At 31.5% G+C, this 24,229-nt stretch overlaps 3 protein-coding genes across 5 annotated transcripts; 2 read left to right on the top strand and 1 right to left on the bottom strand.

Annotated features, from left to right (window-relative positions):
* Positions 1–866: 866 nt before the first annotated feature.
* LOC137829791 (transcription factor UNE12) lies at positions 867–5,566 on the top strand. Of its 3 annotated transcripts, none has more exons than XM_068636706.2 (6): positions 867–1,417; positions 2,675–2,794; positions 2,913–2,978; positions 4,106–4,171; positions 4,712–4,789; positions 4,862–5,566. In XM_068636706.2, the coding sequence occupies exons 1-6, from the start codon at positions 1,133–1,135 to the stop codon at positions 5,087–5,089; spliced, it is 843 nt and encodes a 280-aa protein (XP_068492807.1). In that variant the 5' UTR covers positions 867–1,132; the 3' UTR covers positions 5,090–5,566. The 3 variants fall into 3 exon arrangements, with proteins under 3 accessions (XP_068492807.1, XP_090160391.1, XP_090160390.1); XM_090304265.1 differs by having other exon boundaries at positions 876–1,417; positions 4,852–5,566; XM_090304264.1 differs by having other exon boundaries at positions 876–1,417; positions 4,712–5,566.
* A 3,756-nt stretch (positions 5,567–9,322) lies between these two features.
* Positions 9,323–11,890, top strand: LOC137829790 (protein OSB1, mitochondrial). The gene is made up of 4 exons (XM_068636703.2): positions 9,323–9,871; positions 10,556–10,634; positions 10,713–10,807; positions 11,535–11,890. Exons 1-4 carry the CDS (start codon positions 9,404–9,406, stop codon positions 11,721–11,723), a joined length of 831 nt encoding a protein of 276 aa, XP_068492804.2. The 5' UTR covers positions 9,323–9,403; the 3' UTR covers positions 11,724–11,890.
* Positions 11,891–15,477: 3,587 nt separating this feature from the next.
* Positions 15,478–16,964, bottom strand: LOC137829789 (auxin-induced protein 22D). The gene is made up of 4 exons (XM_068636702.2): positions 16,566–16,964; positions 16,272–16,477; positions 16,060–16,159; positions 15,478–15,962 (listed from the first exon to the last, which is right to left on the bottom strand). Exons 1-4 carry the CDS (start codon positions 16,775–16,777, stop codon positions 15,890–15,892), a joined length of 591 nt encoding a protein of 196 aa, XP_068492803.1. The 5' UTR covers positions 16,778–16,964; the 3' UTR covers positions 15,478–15,889.
* Positions 16,965–24,229: the final 7,265 nt, after the last annotated feature.

Here is a 24,229-nt window from a genome sequence, read left to right as displayed (position 1 = left end):
CATTCTAATTAGACTCATACCAATACCCAAATACATAAAATCTCGTCCTAAAATTACATTACAATAAATATTAATCCAAATATACTACAAATATATAATTCAAAGATATTTCATTATTTTCAAATACAAATTGTACTAACATTCTCAATTAATCATCGCTAAATGATATTAGTTTGATCATGCACGTGACCATATCTATATCTATTTACAATTGTTAAAACTTGTATTTCGATAACATCACATTAGCATTCCACCCCTTCTCATATAATATTAACTCATATTAAAAAAAAACATATATTAACCTTCATTATCACATAAATCACAGATAATTTGGAAAAATAATTATTTTGTTAAATAAGTTAGTATATAATTTATCTATCATAATTGATTATAGAGTTACGTAATCAATTATTAAAAAAAAAGATGGGAAAAGGAAATAATGACATGAAGAAGATTATAAATGCACCACATTAAACAACCATGGAAACTTAGAAGAAGAACCAAACCAAATAAGCAAATACAAAACACAACAACTCAAATTGTGACCCAATGTTGAACACTATAGCTTAAGTAACAAGACAACTACGGAGAAACAGAGCGAAAACAAGAATAATGATGAAGCAACCTCAAAATAGTGAAACCAAATACAAGAGATCAACACATATATAGAAACAATACAACGTTGAAAAAAATATAGAGAGGGATAAAGATGAGTAATGTGTCCTTTCTTCTTATGGCAAAAGAGTTGAAACAAAAGACCCTTTGAAATAGTAGAAGCAATAGAACAAAAAAAAGGGTTGATTCATTCCTTTGGGCAAAGGCAAAGAAAGTAATGGTTTAAAGTGGGGAAGGGTTGCAGAAAAGACAAGAGGAGTGTGAGAAGTGTAAATAATGAAAACAGTGAGTGGCTTTTATAAGAAGCAGGAGCATAATCTATCTATTCATTTGTTCAACCGCATAAAGCCAAAACTCTCTCACTTCTGGTGCAAACTCGGAGGAGTGAGTAGAAAAAGAGAAAGCCCAAACTAAGAAACCAAAATAAAATTCCCTTGGCTTCTGGCATCTCATGTAGACACAAAATCATCATTCCTCTCTTCTCTTTCACGTGTTAGCTTCCTCTCAACTCATCATCATGGCCAATCACCCTTCCGAACCTCCCACCGACGACTTCCTCGACCAAATCCTCGGCCTCCCCACCTTCGCCTCCGCCGACCCCGCCGACGCTTCTCCGATGATGCTCCAGCTCAACTCCGGCGACGCCGCCACCCACCTCGCTGCCGGCGCTGCCTTCCACGCGCCGCCCTACCAGCTGGGCCTCAGCTTGGACCAAGGTAAGGGAGGCTTCCTTTCGCCCGAGGATGCTTCTGGAAGCGGCAACCGCTTCCGCGACGACGTCGTTGATACCAGGCCTAAGAACGTAACACAATCTTTTCGTTTTCTGTTTTCTGTTTTCTCCGCCGTAAAACTTTCCTAAATTATAATTTTACGAATTAATACATATGTGTGTGTGTTTTAGTTTCTCGCTCTTTTGGGATATTATGATCATAAGTTGAAACTAAATTGCGCAGGGTGGTTTTAGTGAGAGAAAAAAAAATAGTGTATTGTGGTAACAAACTTTGGCTTCCTTCTCTTATTGAAATTCTCTATTTCGTGAGTGGATAACCTTGGTAATACTTGGCTTGGGGTATGACTTGTACATAATAAATTAAGTTGAAGATGAATGAATTGTGGCTAGAAATTATGGACTGTGAGATAAGGGTCTAATGTTAGGTGATATCAGTGATCGCCGGTTGAAAGTCTTTTAAGGCTGAGTTTGGATGAGAAAGAAGAGGAGGAGTGAGGAAAGAAAGAGAAAGGAAGGAAGGAAGGAATGATGGTGGTTTGGTTGGGTGGAAATGAGAGAAAAGTTCCAAAATCCAAATTGGATAGAAGAGAATGAGTTTCTGCGCAAGAATGAGAAAATTTTCAAACACAGTCCTTGTATTCATGACAACATAATTGATTATGTTCTCAGAAATGAAGAGATTGTGTTTAAAAATAAAGGCACAATTGATTGTTGCTGCTTTTACTACAAAAAAAAATTCTTCATTTTCATTCTCTTTCTAACTAAACCACCTCTGTTTCCACAAATTTCTGACCTCTTTCTCTTTTTTTTTCCCCTTCTACTACCTCTTATTTTTTCCGCTGTACCAAAGAAAACATTATTGAAATTTTTTGTACATTTCAGGTTATTACATACTGGAAATTAGGCTACTTAGGCCTTGGCATTAGTACTTAGGGTCATCTTCTCCTGAATTCTTTTGACATCTTAAGGCTTTCATAAACATCTCCATATAAGCACTTGTAAGAGAAACAGACAGGAAGCCAAACTGAAGTAAACTTCTCCCATAAACTAAATTAGCTTATGCATAAGTGGAAGTCAGCTTTTGCAGAAGCTAAATAAAATAAGCTTTTTATAGGTTAAACTTCTTTTTCTTATGAATGCTTGTGGAGAATTTTTTTGAAAACTGGACCTAGATCATATAAGATGTGCTTTATTTGGTTTCAATTAATATTGTGTATAAATGTTGGCTTCTTCCAAATTTCAATATCTTTTTTTCTGATTTTAGGAGTGCTAGGGTGAAAACTGTTATCAAGTACCTTTTCTTTTCTCTGATAGATAACCATTTTGCAGGTTTTTCATGGGCAACCCATGCCAACTACTGTTCCGATTGCTCCACATCCACCAGCAGTGCGACCTAGAGTGCGGGCTAGAAGAGGACAGGCTACAGATCCACACAGTATAGCTGAAAGGGTGGGGGCACTGAATATTTTGAAGAATACAGTAGAGCTTATTATTCAAAATAATGACAAAGTAAATTTGTTATTTTCACGACTTGCTAATTTTTGTTCATGTTGCCACTCAATGACAGTTGCGCAGAGAGAGAATAGCTGAAAGAATCAGGGCTTTACAAGAACTGGTTCCCAGTGTCAACAAGGTATTCTTGGATATGCAGTTTTATATCTGAATGTAGTTTGATACTTATCTATAGGACTTGTGAAATTTTGTCCTTGTATAAGTAATGGATTTTGTTTCATTACCAGACTCTATAATGACACACTCCATTAATTTGTGGATAAATGTACAACGTTAGCAAAATTTGATACTTACTGTCAATTACTAGAAGAAATAAAGAGTGCTAAAAATAGAGATTTTCAAGGAGTGTGTTTGACTGATTCTGTGATTTGTCTTGTTAGATGTTTTCATTATTTACTTGGTTAGATGTTAGAACTTGGGAACACAAACCATTTTCAGTTCTACACTATTACAGAATAGGGTGTTTTTACACGAAAATAATTATGGAGATATAATGGTTGAATCCATTGAAATGTGATTACTCTTGGTATATCTAGGAACTTTGTTCCCCCTCCTTCAAAGGTGATTCCCTAAAGAGACTATGAATTACATTTAGTCTGAAGGGACCTCTGGACAGTGCATTATTCAGTGGTTTATGAATGCAATGAAGTGTTAATTTTGGATGTTTTTGTTCTTCCTTGTTTTAGAAAAAATGTCTAGAATATAGATTAAAAGATGGTTGATTTTTAATTGATGCTTAATTAATGCCTTTTTATTTTGCTTTTATTTTCCTTATCAATGTATGTTTAGCTACTTTAGTAAGTCATAGATATGAAACACTGGGTTATATATTTAATATCTTCCTTAAAGAATTATTTAATGCTAACCTATTGGGTTGAGTTTAGAAAGTGGTATCTATACATTGGCCTTTATAATGCTCAAATCAATTTGCATTGAGTCTGTGCTTTTAAATAAAATCTCCTGATAGCCATGTCTGACGTGTTTTCTGTTTAACAGTTCCTATTTATTTGTTTATTATAATATAATTCATCAAGGCAAACTCTTCTATCAAAGGGATTAGAAAAGAGAACAGTTGTGTTTTTTCTGTTTAGGTAGGTGTGCTCGAAATCTAGAGTTTTTAAAGTATTAAACTATACGGTATTTCATGATAGAGATTTCATTACTGACTTGTGATCTGCCTTATTTCTCATAACCCTCTACAGTTTAGTTTTTTTCCATTTTTTCTGATATTATTGTGTATCCGTTCAGACAGATAGAGCTGCCATGCTGGACGAAATTGTAGATTATGTCAAGTTCTTAAGGCTTCAAGTGAAGGTTAAAACTCCTGTGATCTGCGTGGATTTCACGTTTTTGTTTCATTTGATGTTTATCCTTAATAGTCTCAATTTATAATTAACCTCAGCTTTTAGTTTGATCCGTTGTTTATTTTGTTAAACCTGTTGAGCTTTGCCTTTTTTACCACTTTCCCCTTCAACCCTGGCTTATGAACCCTAAGTGCCACTCTGGATTAGTACTCATTAGCCCCTGGATTGTGTTCCATTTGAGTAGTGAATATATTAATACGATCAACTGACAGGATTTTCACACTATTTTGTGATATTGTTTCTTTAACTACCTATAACGCCCAGGTCAACTGTGGACTGGATTTTTCTCCACCTGTGGAAAATCTGAGTTTCAGTGTTAGTGATTATGAATAATAAAGCCAATTTCTACAAGCACAGTAACCAATTTCATTGATTTCTCTTAAAATGTGTGGGAGTACATTTTACTGTTTGAATATGAAAGTGACAACAAGGCATTTCGTAGGATCCGAACTAGTAGACTTTCAATAATTGCTATTCATCTTGCTTTCAGGTTTTGAGCATGAGTAGATTGGGTGGAGCTGGTGCTGTGGCACCACTAGTAACTGACATCCCATTATCATCGGTCGAGGTAATTATTCATACTAATGTTAGTTGGCACAAATTTGTTTCTCTCCAATTTATCAAATTCAGTATCTATCAGGAAGAAGGCAGTGAGGGAAGAAACCAGCCAGCTTGGGAGAAGTGGTCAAATGATGGCACAGAAAGACAGGTAGCTAAACTTATGGAAGAAAATGTTGGGGCTGCTATGCAATTTCTTCAATCAAAAGCACTCTGCATCATGCCTATCTCACTGGCATCAGCAATATACCAGTCACAACCATCAGACACCTCTAGTATAGTTAAACCTGAAACTAATCCTCCTTCATAGACAGACCTCAGGCACAGGTGCACCATCCAGTGGTTCCCTCAAGGACTGACCTATACTGCTAGGACCCACACGTTATTTGTCTGTTCCAAACCCCCTTTAGTCTTAGTCATTGGTCCGTATCAATTTGCATTAAAAGTAGGATGCCATAGTCTTTTCCTTTTTGCCGTTCTTTCAACTTTTGTCTAGACAGGGTTTGATGTCAGTGCCCTTCAAAATATAAGCAAAGTCCATCTTGATAAATTTCATGTAAAGGGAAAGAAATTGTCGAAGTTCACTTAATATGCTCTTCCTTTTTGTATCAATTGGCGGGGGTTAGTGGAACGTGATGGAAGAGCTTTTATAGTGGGGCTTAAAGTTTTTGTAGTGGGCAGTGGGACCTTCTAAAAGGTTAGGGTGGTGTGTATATTTTTATTAGTGATGTAACTCTTAGAGAATTTGAAATGCAGAGGTGAAATGGATAATGGTTGCTTTAATTAAGAATGGTGGGTGTTGCTAGTCCAGTAGAAAATGATGGTGCTTTTGTTTCTTTGCCGTGTGCTTGAATTATTTGTTTAGAGGTAATTGGACTCCATTTTCCGAATGGAGGGAGAAATGGAAAGTTTGGTGCCATCTTAATCCAACTTATATCAATCAGTGAGACCATGTTCAAATCTCTAGTGAAGTGATGGAAACTGTTGCTCAACTCGTGTGCGTGTGAATATGAATAGAAAAATGAGAGACCAAGGTTTTCTTGTGCTTGTTAAATTTTGTCAATGACTATGACCTGCTTAATGACTATTATTCGTTTAAAAACTGTCCTTGTGCTTCTGTGCAACTGCTTCTGGTACAATGATATTGAAATTAGGAGCACCATTCTTTCTACACTTTATTTTTGGATGTGAAGGAGATGACAAGTACCAACAAAGTCTAACATCTTTGGTAAATATTTGAGCTTCATTACTATGAAGCTCAAACACTCGTATGACACGTATCCGTAAAGTGTTCAATTCAAAAAGTATTTATTGTATTTCTGACAATTTTAGTACGGTTCTAATACAATTTTAAAAAAGAAAAATACATTAATTTTCTAAAAATCCAAATTTATTGTATAAAAAATCATTTTAAACGAGTCATGAAAAATATCTTTCTATTTCAAAAAATAATGTAGAACATACTTGTGCACATAATTCTTTATTGTCAACTTGAGTTGATGCTTTCTAAATTTGGAAAGAAACAGGTCTTTAATTATCAACTGACATATTTAGTGATATCAAGCAAAAGAGAGACAAAGAAGGAAAAAAAATGTATAGATATAATAAATAATGTGACGTAAAAAATATGAAAAATTATGAAAAATAAAGTACCGTATAAGTAATTGAATATTATTATTATATAATAATTTATAACTTCTGGAGTCTAAATTAAAGTTAATAAGATTATTAAATTTTAATTAGCGTGAATGATTTATATTTTTACATAAAAATCTAAATTAGCCGTCTCTGAAATATTTTTATGTTCCATATTTCTTTCATTTCTTAGACCATGCCTGCACTAGTGGCCGTAAGAAACTAAATAATTAGTTATATTACTTTATATAATATTACTTTTTTTCTTTTCATTATATCATAAAAAAAATTATACTTAGTCATACAAAATTATATTAAGTGATATTTTCAGCCTTCCATATGTCACATTTACTATGCTTCTAGTAACATGATATTTATCTTTGCTATTTTATTTAAAAATATCATACTAACTAAAATTTAAATACCAATTTTACAAAAAAATAAATAAAGTTTGAAATATAAAAGATAAATAATTTTTTATAAATAATTTTTTTATGAACTTAATATAATAACAAAGGTAATGTTTTTAAAAATATTTATTAAAAAAATAAGGAAGTTGAATATCTATTTAAAAATTAAAGAAATGTAAATATTATTTTACTTAAAAAATATAAATAATACAGATTTTAGTTTTTAAATTAGATTAATTGCGAATTATTTAGTATTATTAAAATTTTCATGTGATCAATATTTTGTTTGTCGTTTCATTCAAACATCTATAGTAAACAATATTACTTTCCCCATTTTTATTTGAACCCAATTAGTTAGTAAGCACTTTATTATCAATATCCATATTTGAGTATATTTTAATAAATTTTAATATATATTTAAATTAAAAATTATTCATAATACTTGACATAACAATGAAGTATAGAAATTTAGAGATAAATTATTATATATTTATCAAATATATATTAAAAAATTAGATATATAAATTAATAATTTTTAGTATATTATGTTTTTAGTTATTAAACTTTGTAGTAATAAATTTTTGTGTAATGTTAATTTTAATAAACTTATTAATATGAAAAACAAGCATCTATTAAATTCAATAAAAATATTGTAATTATTGACTATAACCTTTAATATTATTAATTAGGATAATTATATATCATATTCCGCAAATATAGCGTTTGATATTAATTAATAATTTGCAGCTACTTTCACTTATAATATGGCTTAAAATGATAAAATTTTAAATTATTTTTTCGTATTTTTCACTACCAAAAATTTCAATTTTTACAGATCCGTTAAATGTCTAAAACAATTATGATATTAAAAAGTTAAAAGAAATTCGAAACATTATTTTTTTATTACTTATTTTTCTTATCTTATTATTTCAAAAGATTGGAATGACACATATAGGATTTTAAGATTTAGGTAAAATTTACTAAAGTTAATTCCCTCTTCACCGTATCACTTCCGACCTGTATCTAATATCTATAAAGGAATTTGACTATTTTATTTTTAATATTTTAGATATATGTCCACAATATAAATAATGTATTTATAGATTTATTGTTCCATAACTGATAAGTGACTTCCGGATACTACCATTTGTAATCTTATCAAGACATCTAATAATGACTTTCAAACGCCGAGATTTGGAGGTCTTCTTTTACCTTCCAAATGTGAATATCTCGAATCTATACTGAATGTTTCTGAATATCTACATCCATAAGCCACTTTCATAAAATCGAAAATTACCTACACCATTGTTACTGCATCCACCACACAAAAATAAAAATGCTTACTAAAACACAACTCCACCACACTTAATAGCAATGCATCGCTCTCTACAACCACAAGAAACAACTAAATCACCACCAACTTCACTCAAAATGCCTCCACCACATCAAACGAGCTCCTTTGCTCTTTCTTTTTGAAATAAAAGTGACATCAAATTTGGAATTTTAAAAAAATTGTTGGGTGCAAGTGAAAATTGATCTAGTGTAAGAAGAAAACGTCACTTCATATAAAACATGAAAATACTTTTCTATCCTTCTTGTGTTACCCCCATATTCTAGATTATATAATCCAAAATGATATTTCAGATTATATAATCTAAAAGTTTGAATTTGAGAGTAGCTTCCAGATTATGTACTCTAGACACATTTGAAAAAAGGCTTATGGATTATATAATCCGAAAGCTAATATCATATTAGAAAAGATTTTCGGATTATGTAATTCATAAACTAATCATGCATCTGAAAAAATATTTTTGAATTATGTAATCTGGAAGCTAACTACAAATTTGGAAAATGACTTCCGAATTACGTAATCTGAAATTGTTGGAGATCCCACATTAACTAGAGATTAAGAAATTTCATAATATATAAGTGGGTGCATTTTTTAATATAGTTAAGCTTAAAAATTCACTTCTCAATAGAAATTAATAGGGACATTTTTAGAGATATGAAAATTTATGAAAGTAAGTGAAGAACATACGAAGGTACCGGAAGAAACACTCCAAGAAGAATTATCAATTTACTAAGGCAAATTATCAATTTACTAAGGCAAATTCTTCCTGCACCATATCAATTTTAACCTCCACCATATCAATTTTTTAAATTTCCAAAACTACCCTTATTTTAAATTAAAAAATCCAAAATAATAATTATAATTGAGAAATAAAAAAGTACATAGAAAAAAAATTCTGAACACAAAACTAAAAATACATTCTGGATAAAAATTTTCAGAATTCAAAAATATGTTCCAAAAATTGAAATCCAAAATATTTCAGATAAAAGTTTCAAAAATATTCTTCCCATTTTTGTGTAAGGTTATTTTCATCATTTAGAAGGGGTACTTTTATCATTTTCTATAACTGATTGGGTGCATGCTGGAATTGATTTGGTGGAGGGAGAAATTGCCATTTACTAAAGTTTTAAAATGGGCCGAAGCCCAATCCGTTGTGTCGGAATGATTACAAATTTCAACTTCCCTTATCTATCCGCGCGTGGAGTGAGCGAGCACACAGAGAACAGACATGGCGTTAGAGCGAGCAGTATCATCGTCCACCACCTCGACAAACGTGCTCATCTTCCCCAAAACCCTCGTATCGAAACCCCACTTCTCAGTCGCTTCTTCTCCCTCGTGGAGAACGCGGCGCTGGAAAGGGTTGGGAACCTTCAAGTGCTCCATGACAGCGATGTCGTACCCTAAGCCCTCCGAGATTCCGTGGCAGAAGGAGCTCTGCAATTCCGTCAACCTCATCGGCATCGTCGCCGTACCCGTCGAAATCAAGCACCTCCCCTCTGGCAAGGTCGTCGCCTGGACCTGCCTCTCCGTCAAGAAAAGCGTCACGCAAACTTCGTTGATAAGCCTTACTTTCTGGGACGATCTCGCTCTTGTCGCTTCTCAGCATCTCCAGAAAGGTCACCAAATTCACGTTTCCGGTCGCCTCATAACCGACACCGTCGAAAGCGAGGAAGGCAAAACCAACACCTACTATAAGGTTTTTCTTAACCCCAATTGATTGGGTCTAGGGTTTAAGTTGAAGTTAGAAAAATGCTTATTTAAAAGTGTTTAATTACTAATTTTATTCATTAGTATTTATATTTAAAATTTATCTCTTTTAATCCAAAATACGTAGTATTTTTAATTTGGTTAGTCCTTAGGAGTTTAGATAGTAGGGGATAAAGTAACAATAACTAGATGGTATATAAAGGCAAAATGTATTGAAACTATACTTTGAAGTACTAAAATATATAGTTTTTAAATATAATTCACCCTAGCTAAGATTGATGCTTAGCATGAGTTTTAATAAAAAGAAATATAAGGGCTAAATTGTAACTTTGTATACTTAAGATTATGCGTAATCAAATCTTAAAGAATGTGTGTTTGGTAAGCTAGTTGAAATCATATTAGCTGGTTAAAAATTTGAAGTTTAGAAGTTATTCGTTATAAGCTAGGACGTGCTGAGGGAATTGAAAATGTTTCCTAACGTTAGTGAATGATCTTGGTGATAAATAGAAAGTGATGTAAGGGAACATGTCAAATAAACTAGTGAAGATAAAAGTGAAAATAAGCTTATTATGGTCTTTGTGAACTAGTCAAAATAACTTATTAGTTACTGTAAATTGTGGCGTTTCTTATGAAGCATTTATGACTTGATTTTGCTCATTTTGGATGTGGCCAGGTTGTTGCTCAACAGCTGAACTTTGTTGAAAGAAATCTCTCAAAGGTGCCTTTGCCGGATCTAGAGTCTGATGGCAGTGGCAAGTGTTCTGTGGAATTCATGTCATCTTGGCTCGGTTTTGTGTGTTTTTACTAAATAATTTTTGTTGTTGTTTCAGGTAGGAAAGTAATCAGTGGTTCTGGTTCTGTGGTGGAATTATGGCAGGCGTTCTTTGCTAATCCAGGGGAGTGGTGGGACAATAGGATGACAAAGGTGAATTGTTGATTCAACTTGTGAATTTAGAAAAGTTGCCTACTCGGTTGTTATGCTATCTTCTTTTGTTGTGGTATTCAGTGATTGTTTCAAAGGTTTTAAAAATTTGTCCGCAACTACTACCGGCATGAATCGTGTCTGAATCTGTCTGCATTTTTCTGCAATATCACGGTGATCTAGATTTTTTACTGAAGTTTTAAACCTTGGTTTCAAGTATTGTGTGGCTATTATTATTATTTCTGATTTGTTGTTTTGTATTTGGAGTTATTTATCTCTAAGATCAATATGACATCAACCATACCTTTTCCTAAACTTTCATCCTACAAATAATAATAAACCAGACTAATGCTTCACACATTCTGTGTTAACATGACTATAACACAATTTTTCTGTACCCGTTGGTTTGTTTGCCATGGTATAGAGCATTAGTTGCCTGCTCCTGGCATGAATGGAACAATCCGATCACAATGCATGCAGCTTGCATGATTTTCCGTCAACTATTTATGTTTATGGATCTTGATTGATCTATATTGAGGCAATAGTTAGATTATTATTCAAATAAAATAATGTGATGTTTACCTCATTTTCATTCAATGTTATTGCCGCCTCTGCCATTTTGTCTAGCAATGAATGAGAATTTCGCCCTCAAATTGCATCCATGTTCTTTTTAAAGCCCTTGTGAATTTTCTATTCCTTATATCTTCAAATATTTTTGGAAAATTTGCAGAGGAACCCAAAAGCCCCTGATTTCAAACACAAAGATACAGGGGAAGCTCTATGGATCGAAGGCAGATACACTCCGCAATGGGTCAACTCCCAACTGGAAATACTGGATGCAAGAATGGGGTCTAATGCTGGTCACAACGCTAGGATGCCTGTACATATGATGGCTGCAGATGAAATCTTGTCGTTCTAAGAGCTCATGCTAACTGTTGCCCACGTGATATTCAATTTCAACAGTGAAACTCCTTTGTACAGTTTTGCATTTTGCCCGTAATTTTAAACTCTACGTGGCGGCACTGATCATGGTTAGTCTGTCTTTGGGATCTATTTAGTTAGCAATCAATTATCTGTTTCGCATTATGCATTCCCTGTTCCTGTTCTCCAATTATAATTTATATTCTGTGTTGGAGAATGCACTAATATATGCTTCATTGATGGTAGAGAATTAAATGAATTGGACTATGATGGGATAAAATCAATTTTTTTTTGGATTTTTGTATAGAAACGGAATAAGGAAAAGAGTTTGAATGAGTTATAATTTTTTAATTATTTTCTAGGACAAGAAAATCATTAAATAAAGTATCCATTCTAATGTTTCATCTCTACTTTTACTAATGGGGGAATGAAACAGTTTTCTTTCACTTAATTTCTACTCTACCACCCATTCAATCATTATCTAAAAAGTATTCTGTCTTAATGAGCCATAACAAGGTCAACATTGTAGACAAGCTTTAATCTTGTTCAGATAAAGTGACATATTCGACACATGACACAGCATTCTACTATGGATATAAAGGAATCAGCAATGAAAAAATATGCTTGATCTTCAAGCCTGGACTTGAAAAACAGCCGGCAAAGACGTTTTTATCCAAATCATATTTTGGTGTTTGGAAGTAAGTCAGTACAACATGATTTGGTTCGACTTGATCAAATGAAAACTGGTTCATCTTAAAATGGAATCGAGTTTGAAAAGAACCATTTATTACAGCTCAATCTTGATTTGATCCAAGAACAATTCAATTTAACTTATTAGTTTGAATTTCAGAAACCAATAAAAAATATATAGATTTAACATATTTGTTATTATTATTATTATTATATAGTTTAATTAGCAGGTTAATTATTATACAATTCTAAGCAGAAGGCTCAAGTAAAGGGCTGTCTAGAGGAAATAGTTTGCAAGAAAAGTTTTAAAGATGATTGAGAAAATAAAATGATGATAATGACATTGATTTTAGGGGTGGCAGAGGGTAAAATAGAAAGAATGAAGTGAAAGAAATGAATGGTGTATGAACTGTAGGTACATTGGAGTGTACAAGGTATATTGAAGCGACTGAAATTGAAGGTTGGAGAGTAGGTATGCAGATGACAAGGTGTAGATAGACCAGACCAAGTCCTAAGAAGATGATTGGTCTTAACTGAATTTACAAAACAGTACTCAGTTTTGATGATTAGATTAAAGCGAAATTGATGGTGGGATGTGTAGACAGTGATTAGACAGAAAGTTTAGACGATTCCGCACTTGTAGTTATGTTTTCTCATTCGGTGATGTTGATTACTCATGGAATTTAACAACAAAAACAAACCACGGGACTCATTTTTTATAAACCAACACAATTATTCAGAAACCAAAAACAGTTCTTTTTAGGCAAAGTTGTGTTTTGCTTCTCCAAATTTTCGACAGCTAATTGTTTCTATTTTTAATTCTAGGGATAAATTTTGTATTCCACCATATACAAAGGAAGAGAAATACTGTAAATTTAAAGACAAAATTCTGATTATAGCTTTTTTAGATCACTCTAAAATAAATAGATTTTAAGTGTATCTCAAATTTAACTAATAAAATTCACAAGATTAATGTGATATCTCCGACCATCACTACAGTTTTCCTCCCAAAATATATAAAATGTTTTCTACAGAAAACACAATTGGTGGCAATGTTAGGAGAAGGGTTTGGAACATTTTAGCATTTCTGTTGTGATCATGATTATTTGGCGAGAAGGCTTTCTAATAATTATGAAGCAGAAGAAATTAAGACGTGTATGAGAAGAGAAAGTGACAAATTTCTAAGCATATATATATTATTGGTGAATGTAGCTGATACATGTCAGTGTATTGGAATTGTGAAGGTAATCGATGAGTGACAGTTAGGCATGGGAAGCACTCTGAATTTGTGCACAGTGCACACACCAGCTAAGATGGTTGATGAAATTAAATCAAGAGTCTACGTCATGGAAGTGGCAAAAATGGAAGAATCCTATGGCACCACACAAGCAATAAAAGCAAGTTTATCTGATAAGGGTTTCTTTCTGTGTCTTGTTTGCTTTTAGCTTGATGAGCTTATGACGTAACCATGGTAGCCAAGTAGCTCCTGTTAATATTGCACTGGCATGGACACTGCCCCCACCACAAACAACTCACTCACTTTTGGACTTTTCATCAATTATCTCATATCACCTACACACCCAAACTACATATATATCATCATGTCTATAAAGAATTTTTCCTTTCTTTGTCTCCCCAACTTTTCATTTACCACTTCACTTCTGCAATATTGCTTCTCACACACTGTAAAATGATCACTGAGTTCTAAATTCTCATTCAAAATGTACTTGTAATGCTAATTACTTGCTAAAAACTATTGTCAGTCTGATATTACAATGCTGGTTTTTTCCCCTTAAGTAAAAATGGAAAGATTACTGTTTTTTGTTAAGAAAATTTGAATTATAAAGTCCCGAATTCACTTGAAAAGAAAGATTTACTTATAAGTTTGAAAATGTAGTATTAACTCTAAATAATCTAAAGTTTAAGACTAAGGATTCGAACTTCCTACTTTTGAATTACAGATATGAGGCAAAATTAGCACATAATCAACCACTGAAAATAAAATTTATTTTTCATGTATATCTTAAAGATGATAAGAGTATATAATGCTTAGAAATTTAAGTGTAAGTTGGAAATGTGATATTAAATAGAAATATTTATGTATAAAGATTATTTTATTTCAGTTGATTTTTTACACAGTTTTATAAATGTATATCTAAGAAAATAATAATTTATATTATGGAACATGCACAGGTAACTGTAGTAATTAAAACATCACACAAAAAAAAATAAAAAAAGAATATATATATATATATATATATTACTATTTCATTACTAGCTAATAGTAAAACTCCTGTATAAAGAAAGTATATTTCTACTCACTGTTAATGTTTTCTTTCTGGAGTAGAAGACATTTGATTTTGCAGTGTATTTAAATGTTTCACTTTATCAAAAGTTGTGTGAAAAGTGAAGTAGAAGCTCTGAAATTGAGTGCACATCAATGATTCCCTGAAACAAAGTATATGAATCCATGTAGTAATTGTGTTTGGAAAGGTTACCCTACCGACAGGTTCCCCATACTAATTATTTGTGAAATAAAGCTTTGCGTAGATATCTTCATTTTAAAGAACAATATATTCATCTCATCATGGCTCAGCAACCTTTTGCATTGCCATCATAATAATAATTTAAGCTTTTTTACGCATTAAAACCCTTGTATGGATAATCATTCAGATGTTTATTACAGAACTCTTAACCTTATCCATCCTCAAAATTCTTCAAATCTCACAAAACTTAAAATACTGTAAATGAACTTAAAAATTTGGTTGAAAAATTTACAAGGAAGTTTTTAAACTAATATAAGCAGACAAGGCATGAATTCCTACTTCGTTCTTCTGAAATAAAGGGCCTAAAGTGGAATTAAAAAATGGATACTTGCTTTGCTTATATTTTAAATGAGTTAATATATGAAAAGTATTTTAATTTTAATAAAGGGTTATTACAGCTGTGCTTTTTCTCCTCACCCCTTATTTGACTTTATAAGAAGTGAATTCTGAATTATCCTTCTTAGGAGACAATCAAGTAAAATTTGCCATCGAGAAGAAAGATAAATTAGATGAAACAAAATGCAAAAGGGGAAGAAATTCCACCTTCGTATATATAATAATTGTACTTAAACAAACAGAAGGAAAAATTATATATGTATTGATGTCCTCTATACAATTAAATAGCATTTGCTTTGCTTTTATTCTCTTCTCATTTAATCACTGTTTTCCATTCGGGTTATGGCTATGAGAATTTGGAACAGTGTAGTTTAATTAAGCAGGTATAAAAGTCACAGTTTTGAAATAAACAAATAAAGCAAATTTGTGTATGTGCATCTCTGCTTTGAATCAGCCAAATATGACCATTCACAGAGGCCATTGCATGCTTGCATAATCCAAACAGAAGAAGTTCCCTTGGATCAAGTCACTTTATCTTGCTTTACTCCATGTTTTGGCTATGGATGTGCATGGTCCTGATTTGTTTTTTGGGTCAAAAACAACCCAACCCCTGTGCTTCTGATCCCTTCATAATTCTCAACCTCTTGCAGGATGAAACGAACATGCTGCAATAATACCAAAACACACAACCATATAAGAAGGATGTAAACAAACAACAAAGAGTTACTACTTCAAAGAGCAGATTCAGGAGATGAAACTTACTGCCATGGCACGTCTCCAACCAGCATCCAGTCACCATCTTTGTCTTCATAAGTAGGAGCGTGTTCAGATCCATTGTACCCTTCCCTTTCTGAATATTCTCCTGGATCACAACAAGTACCATTTTATTCCTCTTTTCTATATATACATAAGCCAGACAAATCTTATAACCAGCCAAAAAAGAAAGATAGTTTTAATCTTGTTAGGGTTCTTACCAAATATGCACTTGAACATATTTTCCAAGGCCTTGAGAAGTTGAGGGTAGCTTTGGTAAACCCTGAGATCTATCTTCCTCAAATAAGGTGCACCCGCCATGCTAACTTTCACGTACATCCCATTCCCTTCACTTTGTTCTTCTTTCTTTTGCTGTAGACTATTCTTCCTGTAAGATCGAATCGGTGGCCATCCCACTACTTGTGCCCTACATCCCAATATTTTCATTATTCATTAATCTAAACATTTCCTTCAGAAATTAACACAAAACAAAAACTATATAGTACATCACTTACTTTGCAGGTGGCACAACGTTGTCTTGGTGATCACTTGTGACATCAGAAACATTGCTTATGCACTCTTCTTCACTTGCTTCAGGTGAAGATCTTTTGTTGGTTCTAGCAGCAATAGCACGTTTCTCAGGCTCATCGGTACCGGGCAACCCCAGTCTCAGCTCTGTGGCCTCCAGATTAAGCTCCTTTTCATAGCTTCCCAGTGAATTCTCCATTTCTTGATGTATAAGCTAGCTGATTACAATATAAGATAACAAGAACAGTTGCAAATAAAATCCAAAACTCTGTTGAATCTGGTTTCTTGAGAGAGAGGGAGAGAGAGAAGGAGATGTTCTCAATGAGATGCAAGTTGTGGTGGAAGGGTAGTGGGTGAGATCATTAATTTTATAGCAACATTAGTGTGGGACAATATCTAGGTGACTTATTCTCATATGGTGCATGAATTTTGGACAGAATGATGAAGAGAGAAGCGAGGGTCGGGTGTGGACACGCGCTTGTTAATGACGAATGGGAGGAGGGGAGAGTGGGGCCCGGAGCACACGGTTGAAGGAGCGCGTGAGGTGGGGTTGGAAAGGAGAGATATGATTGGCGGTGACAGGAGGGACATGAAAGAACAGGTGTGTGAGGGTGAGAGGGGGACAAGGGGGGAACAGGCAGGGGCACTAGTACTCTACAGCGGGGACCACGGTGGGGCTGGCGTGATTGGGACACTCGGATGTGAGGAGCGAATCCTGGAGCGTTGGATCACGAGGCGTTGCTACACGTTATAATGATAGGGGTCCCACGTGGGTGTCCTTCATTGGATGCTCATAACCATGTGACTGCATCCTATTATTATTATTATTATGGGGGAGAAAAGAAAAGGCCGTTGGAATTTTGTGACGGGATTCAATTCAAATCCCGTGGGCACTGGATGCACTGCATCTCATCACTCACCCACCTCTTTAATTTATACCTTCTTCCCTTCTTAGCTTCTAAGTAACAACATACTCATACCCTTTACCATTTCCTCTTCTCATTCACCTTTTTTCTTTTTTCTGCTACTTCTTCTCATCTAATTTTTTTTACTTTTTAATTTAGTTAGGATCAATTTATTATAATAAATATTAAATTAAGTTTTTGTTTAGTTTCAAACCTTAAATCATTTTTGTGTTTGTAGTATGAAAATGATTAAAATATGTGTAATTGATTCAATTTGATGTTTTATTTCATCAACTTATAGGAAGTAGTTATACTAAGCATCGGCCTACAATCAAAATAATAACGAGTTTTGAAAAAAAAATAACAATCTTTAAAAAAAAATTAAGAATTATTTGACATACAGAATGACTCATTCTCGTTTCAATTATTTTTCTATTATAGGTACTTATATGATTTAAAATTTGAAACAAAAACAAAATTCAATTTCATAGTAAAAAAAATAACATATTTAACTCATTCAATTAGTATTAAATAAAAAATTGTTATTACCAAAATCTAGAAAACTTTTATATATCTAAGCTTTGTTGTTTGTGTTTTTAGTGTTGAAATGTCATCTTTTCAATTGTTTTATAGTTAATCCTATCAATCCATTTCTTGTTTGTCTCAATCCATATGAATTGTTTTCCACCAAAAAGATGTGTACAAGGTTTACTTTTTGCCCTATGAAAACACGGAGTACAACTAAGATTACAAACTACATCATGTTATAGTGTTAGGGTTGTTCCTTTTGGTAATTAAGTTGTCCCACATTTTCTTTCTCTTTTTCCATATCATAGGAAGCATAAACATTGGTAACATTATCCTCCTAACTACTTTTTATTATGTTCTTTCAATTCCCACAAATTTCTCACCTTTCTAAAATGCATAAGATTCCCCAACGACATATTATTTGTCGATTTCATACATCAAAATAACTTTTTTATCACCCTAAAGCAACAAGCTTTCTCTTAATTTCTTAAAAATATAAATGTTCAATTCCTTGATTTCTCACCAAACTTAAACTCTCTTTCATTTCAACTTCCCAAATCCTCTTTGAAAAAAAAAATCTATGTAAACCACATTATTATCTTTCTTCTTCTCACTTTTCCAATTTTCTAATAATATCCTAAATTCCTCACCAAATTGCATAACTTTTGATTCTCTTACATAATTTTTTATTCTCTTCCACATCATTAATGTGATTCAAAATCCTATCATAAAAACATTTTTCAAATATTTTAAATTGATTAATACCACTACAAGAAAACATTAAATATTAGTCAACCAACTTGTTTTTGACTAAGTCAACTCTAATGCAACACACAAAATTAACTTCAAAAAACATAAAATTATTTTATTTTTTTAATTAAATAAATATTGGTGTTAGTGAAAAATTAACACTAGTCTTATTTAATCATATCAGCATTGACTAAATCTACACTAACTAAAAAAGTATTAAAAATAAATATTGTTATATTAGTGGTGGTTAAACCTACACTGACTACAAATAATATTTGAAATAAATAAGGTTAGTCTTGGTCTAGCGAAAATTAATTTTATTTATTTATAATATATTTATTTATTTAAGTTAGCGTCAGTTTAGCCTATGCTAATTTATATACTATGAATTTGTGCATTTTTGAGAGAACGAATAAGAACTATTGATTATTTTTAATCTAAAGACTTAGATTTAAAGATGATTAACCTCCTCACTTACAATTTTCCTCTTTTACTTTATATATAACATTCTCACACTCACAAATCTCCTCACACCTATCTCTTTCACCCACATTCATCTCCTTCATTCACAATCATGACTTTCATCCACGCTCATTCCCTTCATTCACGTTCATCTTCATTTACATACATTTCCTTCATCCATACTCTTCTCCTGATTCTTTCATTCACATTCATCTACTTCAACATTCATCTTTCATCAATACCCATCTCTTTCGTCAATATTTATCTCCTTCATCTATTACAATTTTTTTATTATTTTGTTTAAAATTAAGTGTTTTATAAGATTTTTTTGTACATTAACGTCGACCAAATCGATGCAATTTAAATTAATATTAAAAGTAGATTTTATTTAACATTGACTTAACCAATACTATAAATTTTAAAATAAAAAATATTAGTGTTGGCTTGGTCGACGCTAAAATTCTACCTTGCATAAGTTTTATGCTAGTTTAGCTCACGTTAGTTGCGTCTTCTGAACTAGTCAATGTTAAACCATTAACTTTCATATCTTTAGCGTCCATATGCCCTGGTACGTTAAGTCGACGCTTTTCCTCTTTTATGTCAATCTTTGACCCATACATCATTTCTCTTAATTGAAGTGTGTAGAATGTGAATGTTATATACAACATATTTTATACAAAACTATGTAAATTAGTTGCACTAGAATTTTTATATAATTCGATTCAAAATTAAGGTTTGCTCCAATTATTATTTTTAAATTTCTCACGAGACGTTTAGATCAAATTTTATAAGAATTTGATCAAGATTTACTTTTTATTTTCTTTGAAGAAAGTCATTCTATCTTTAATTTTATTAAAATACGTTAATAGAAGGTGAACGATGTTTTGTCTAACGATTTTAAAATATGATTTAGAACACACTTAAATCCCAAAAATTTTAGATCAATGAAATGAATAGTTTTATAAACTTGAAAGGTCTAGTAAAGCAAAACCAAAAAATAGTTCACAAATTAATTTAAACCACTCACCCTCCCAAAATATAAGGATACATATGATTTGAAGTTTATATCATTAATATATATATATATATATATATATAATTATTTAAAGAGTTGAATATATTTTTCGTTATTATACCATAACACAAAATTGATTTTCGTTTCTGGTGTAAACTTTAAACGATCCAAGTATTTATAAAATAAAAATGGTTGAAATGAGTCATTCTATATATAAAATTTGTTTAATTTAAGGTTTCATTTCATCAATTCATTGAGAGTATTAGACATCCATTTGCAATAAAAATAACAACGAATTTTGATAAAAATTAACAATCATCTTACACATAAAATGATCAATTTTAATCATTTTCATCCTACGTATACCTAAATGATCTAAAGTTTGAACTAAAAATAAAAAATAAATTTATATTATAATATAGGAAAAAATATATATTCAACCCTTATTTAAATATTCAGATTTTTTTTATCATTTATTTATAGTAATCTTACCCGTTTAAAAGTAAAATTGTAAGAACACTTGTAACTTTAAAAATATATAATAATATAAAAAATGTTTGAAATATTAATATATGGAGGTCAAAATGTTGAATTTGTAAAAGAGTATATAAGTGACATATGAAAAATGAAAAAGAAGAAAACACAGAGAGGGTGAAAAATGGAAATTGCAGAGTGTTTGGAAGGAAGCAGGCACAGTAATGGTTGAGCCTGGCCTCCATTATTGCCGACAAGCAATGTTAGCATTACACCTCTCTTACAACCAACCACCCATCATCTCTCACCATCACCGCCACCACCCCCCTTCACTTCCCAACCATCCCTGTTCATTGTCCTTCCTTTCACATATCAAACACAACAACATCCACCATTTTCTCTTTCTTTCTACCCTCAATTTCTTTAAATAATCTTTTCAAAATCAATGTAAGACATTTTCTTATAAATTATTATATAATCTAATTTTAGTTTATCATCTCGTCTATTTTAATTTTTTATTATAAGTATTTATGGAAATAATTATTCAAATAAAAACTCTTGAACTACTTTTAAAATAAAAATTAGTGAATCACTACTAAATAATACTAAGTTATAACCCCAATTCAATGGAATGGATTATTCATGATTGTGTGAAATTTAAGTAACAATTATGACAAATTTGTATTGTCAAAAATAGAATTAGCAAAGTTTAAGAGGTGGGTTTAAAATAAGTTAATTGTTTTAATTAGATAGTCCAAGTTTAAGTTCTTACAAATACAGTAGCGTTAATTTTTATTTTTTATTTTTTTTATAAATAATCCTACTAATACTTATTACCCGAGTCTTTAATTTGACAACTTTTAGGTTATCTTTTTTCAACTTTTTTTACTTAAACCTGTTACTAGTGTTCAATAAATAAGTTTATTAATAGTTTGTATTTTTTTATCGGCAATGAATAAATTGAATTAAAAGGGATATTTCAGGGGTATCCCAACCCATATACATAAACCCGAAGGGTATTCCTCCGTGCTCTTAAAACAGGAACCAAATATGAATTATATTACAACAAAACAACCTCAAAAAGTTAAATCTAGTTTCATGAGCACCATCATAACCTTCACCCTTACCATCCTATATAAAATACAGCATATAACTAGATCAACATAGTGTAGTTCCCAAAAAGCAACCCAGATGCAGCTTTCAAAAAACATCTCAGAATATAATATGTCTGTGACAGCACCCCAAACCAGTAACAGAATTATACTCCAAACGCATTATTAATAGTTTGTATATAGCATTCGGTAAGCAATGTTTTAACAACTAATTTCTCATATTTATTTTTTTAAAATTTATTAACTTTTTTTTTCTCTTAAACATAAGTTCAATAATTTTAATGTTACTTGTAGTTTAACCCTTTGTTTTCTTATTTAAACTTGGTTAGGAGCATTTTAAAATATAATAAAATGTGAAAAAAACAAAAAAATATAATTAAAATAATTGATCTTTCAAAAAATTATGGAAGTTCAAAATTCAAAATTAATATTATAATTACCACAAATATAGTTTTATTTCTAGTTTTTTTGATAGATTATTTTATAAAGCGCATATATATTGTTAAATAAATTAACTTAATTTCTTTCGACTATTAATAGTTTTTAGCAACTATACATTTTTAGCAAATTAAAATGTCCATGTAATATGTAAATGCCAGTGATTTAAAAGAAATGTAGAATTTAAATACTCTTATCTCTTTAGTATGTCCTAATCTCAAATATACAAAATAGTTGGAAAATCTTATCTGATTACTTTATATGTTTAATCAGCTAATTAAATTTGGTTATAAATGGGTTCGAAGATAAACATTTACTTGCTTTTACTTTGAGGTTCAGAATCTAAAGATAATTCTAAACATACATTTTTTTACCTATAAAAAAATATATAATTTATTTGATACCTGTTCCACTAATTTAATTTGACATATCTCATTATCGCACTGATCGTGATAATTATTGATCATAAGATAGATAAGTGGATAGTTTTTTTTTTATCATGCATATAAGTGGATAGGTACTGGCACGTTAATAAATTATAACATATTCTGTTAAATTAATTATGAAACAAAAATACATCAAATCCAAAATGGAAGGTTTTTCTTTGACTTGACTTGCGGAGACATGCAAAAGCTAATCCAATCACCACCTAAAGAGGAAAAGGAAAAATATATAACACATTATCAGTTAGTTATATATTTCTACTTAAATTAAAAACAACGTCTAATACAAGACATTTTTTTATCAGAATTATATAAATGAAATGACACAATATATTAATCTAAATTGTTTAGTAAAATTGCTCTACAAGAAATACTTGTTTATTTGTAGATAAGAAGTTAGGAGAAACTATAATAACGGACATTAGATCTAAAATTTTAAGACATTATTTAATTGAGTACGTGTGTCTTCCAACTTACAATTTAATCATATATCATTCTTCTTTTTACTGATATAAAAAAATAATAATTTGGACCACAAAAATTAATCAGGTCATTAAGAATACATTATGAATCACCAAAACGCAAGACACACACAGAATCAAATAACCTAGTTATTCAGGTAGGTTTGGACCACATAGAACCCTAATTAATAGGAATTAAAGAAAACAACTCATGAACAAAGAAAGATGCCAATTTATGTTCACTTAAAAGAGAAAGAAGGCCAACGTGTCACGTTAACTGAAGCACCATATCTGATAATAAAACCAATATAAGAGCGTTCTTCGTTTCTGGATTCATCTGAACTTCTCTTCGATCCACTTGAATTGAACCCAGACACACTTTTTCTAACATCCAATTAAGTTGAATAAAAAATTCTGTCTGACATAAAGTATAGTGTTTAGGGTTAGATGAAAGTGTCCTTAGCAGTTTGTGCATGGAACGTGAATAACTATTCTGGTTTTTGTGCTAGGTGCTCCATTTTTGGTTAAAAAGATTCAAAAATATTTGCAGCTGCACACGTGTGGGGTGCATAATGTGGATGGTCTTGTTTGGCTTTATGCCCTAGTATTCCATGTGACTCATTGGGGCCATGCCATCAAAATACAACTTCATCATCATTCATAAATACAACTTCATCTTTGACTACTGCACCTCAACTTTTCTCCACACCTAACTTTCTCAACTTCTTTTCATTTCACACCTAATTAATCACTATAACACCCCAAGTCATAATCATACTTTTCCTTTCCTTCACTCCCAAAAATAAAATACTAAAACCACTTTTAATTATACAGCAAAAATGTATTATTGGGAGTATAATCTCCAAATTCAATAATATTATAGTCTTACAATAAAAAAAATAAAAGGTTTGGAAATGCATAACAGGGACAATACTCCCAAAAGAGTAAGAAGAAGGACAAAGCATAAAAAATAAAAAAGAAATGGGATGAACCTGATATAGTATTCGATGTCGCTATTTTACTATAAAGAATAGACAACTGCTTTTAATTTTTTAAGCTATAA

This window comes from Phaseolus vulgaris, chromosome 7 (genome assembly GCF_051622355.1).
Source record: "Phaseolus vulgaris cultivar YP4 chromosome 7, ASM5162235v1, whole genome shotgun sequence".
Lineage (NCBI taxonomy): Eukaryota > Viridiplantae > Streptophyta > Magnoliopsida > Fabales > Fabaceae > Phaseolus > Phaseolus vulgaris.
This window is presented reverse-complemented; position numbering and strand designations above follow the sequence as displayed.

Bases quoted from the DNA above. Each gene is read 5' to 3' on its own strand.
- LOC137829790 (XM_068636703.2), top strand. From the start codon at position 9,404: ATGGCGTTAGAGCGAGCAGTATCATCGTCCACCACCTCGACAAACGTG. The intron at 9,872-10,555 runs GTTTTTCTTAAC...GGATGTGGCCAG, and splicing joins AAACCAACACCTACTATAAG to GTTGTTGCTCAACAGCTGAA. The intron at 10,635-10,712 runs GCAAGTGTTCTG...TTGTTGTTTCAG, and splicing joins TCTAGAGTCTGATGGCAGTG to GTAGGAAAGTAATCAGTGGT.
- LOC137829789 (XM_068636702.2), bottom strand. From the start codon at position 16,777: ATGGAGAATTCACTGGGAAGCTATGAAAAGGAGCTTAATCTGGAGGCC. The intron at 16,478-16,565 runs GTAAGTGATGTA...ATTGGGATGTAG, and splicing joins AACGTTGTGCCACCTGCAAA to GGCACAAGTAGTGGGATGGC. The intron at 15,963-16,059 runs GTAAGTTTCATC...GTATTATTGCAG, and splicing joins GTTGGAGACGTGCCATGGCA to CATGTTCGTTTCATCCTGCA.
- LOC137829791 (XM_090304264.1), top strand. From the start codon at position 1,133: ATGGCCAATCACCCTTCCGAACCTCCCACCGACGACTTCCTCGACCAA. The intron at 2,795-2,912 runs GTGGGGGCACTG...ACTCAATGACAG, and splicing joins CACACAGTATAGCTGAAAGG to TTGCGCAGAGAGAGAATAGC. The intron at 4,172-4,711 runs GTTAAAACTCCT...TCTTGCTTTCAG, and splicing joins TCTTAAGGCTTCAAGTGAAG to GTTTTGAGCATGAGTAGATT.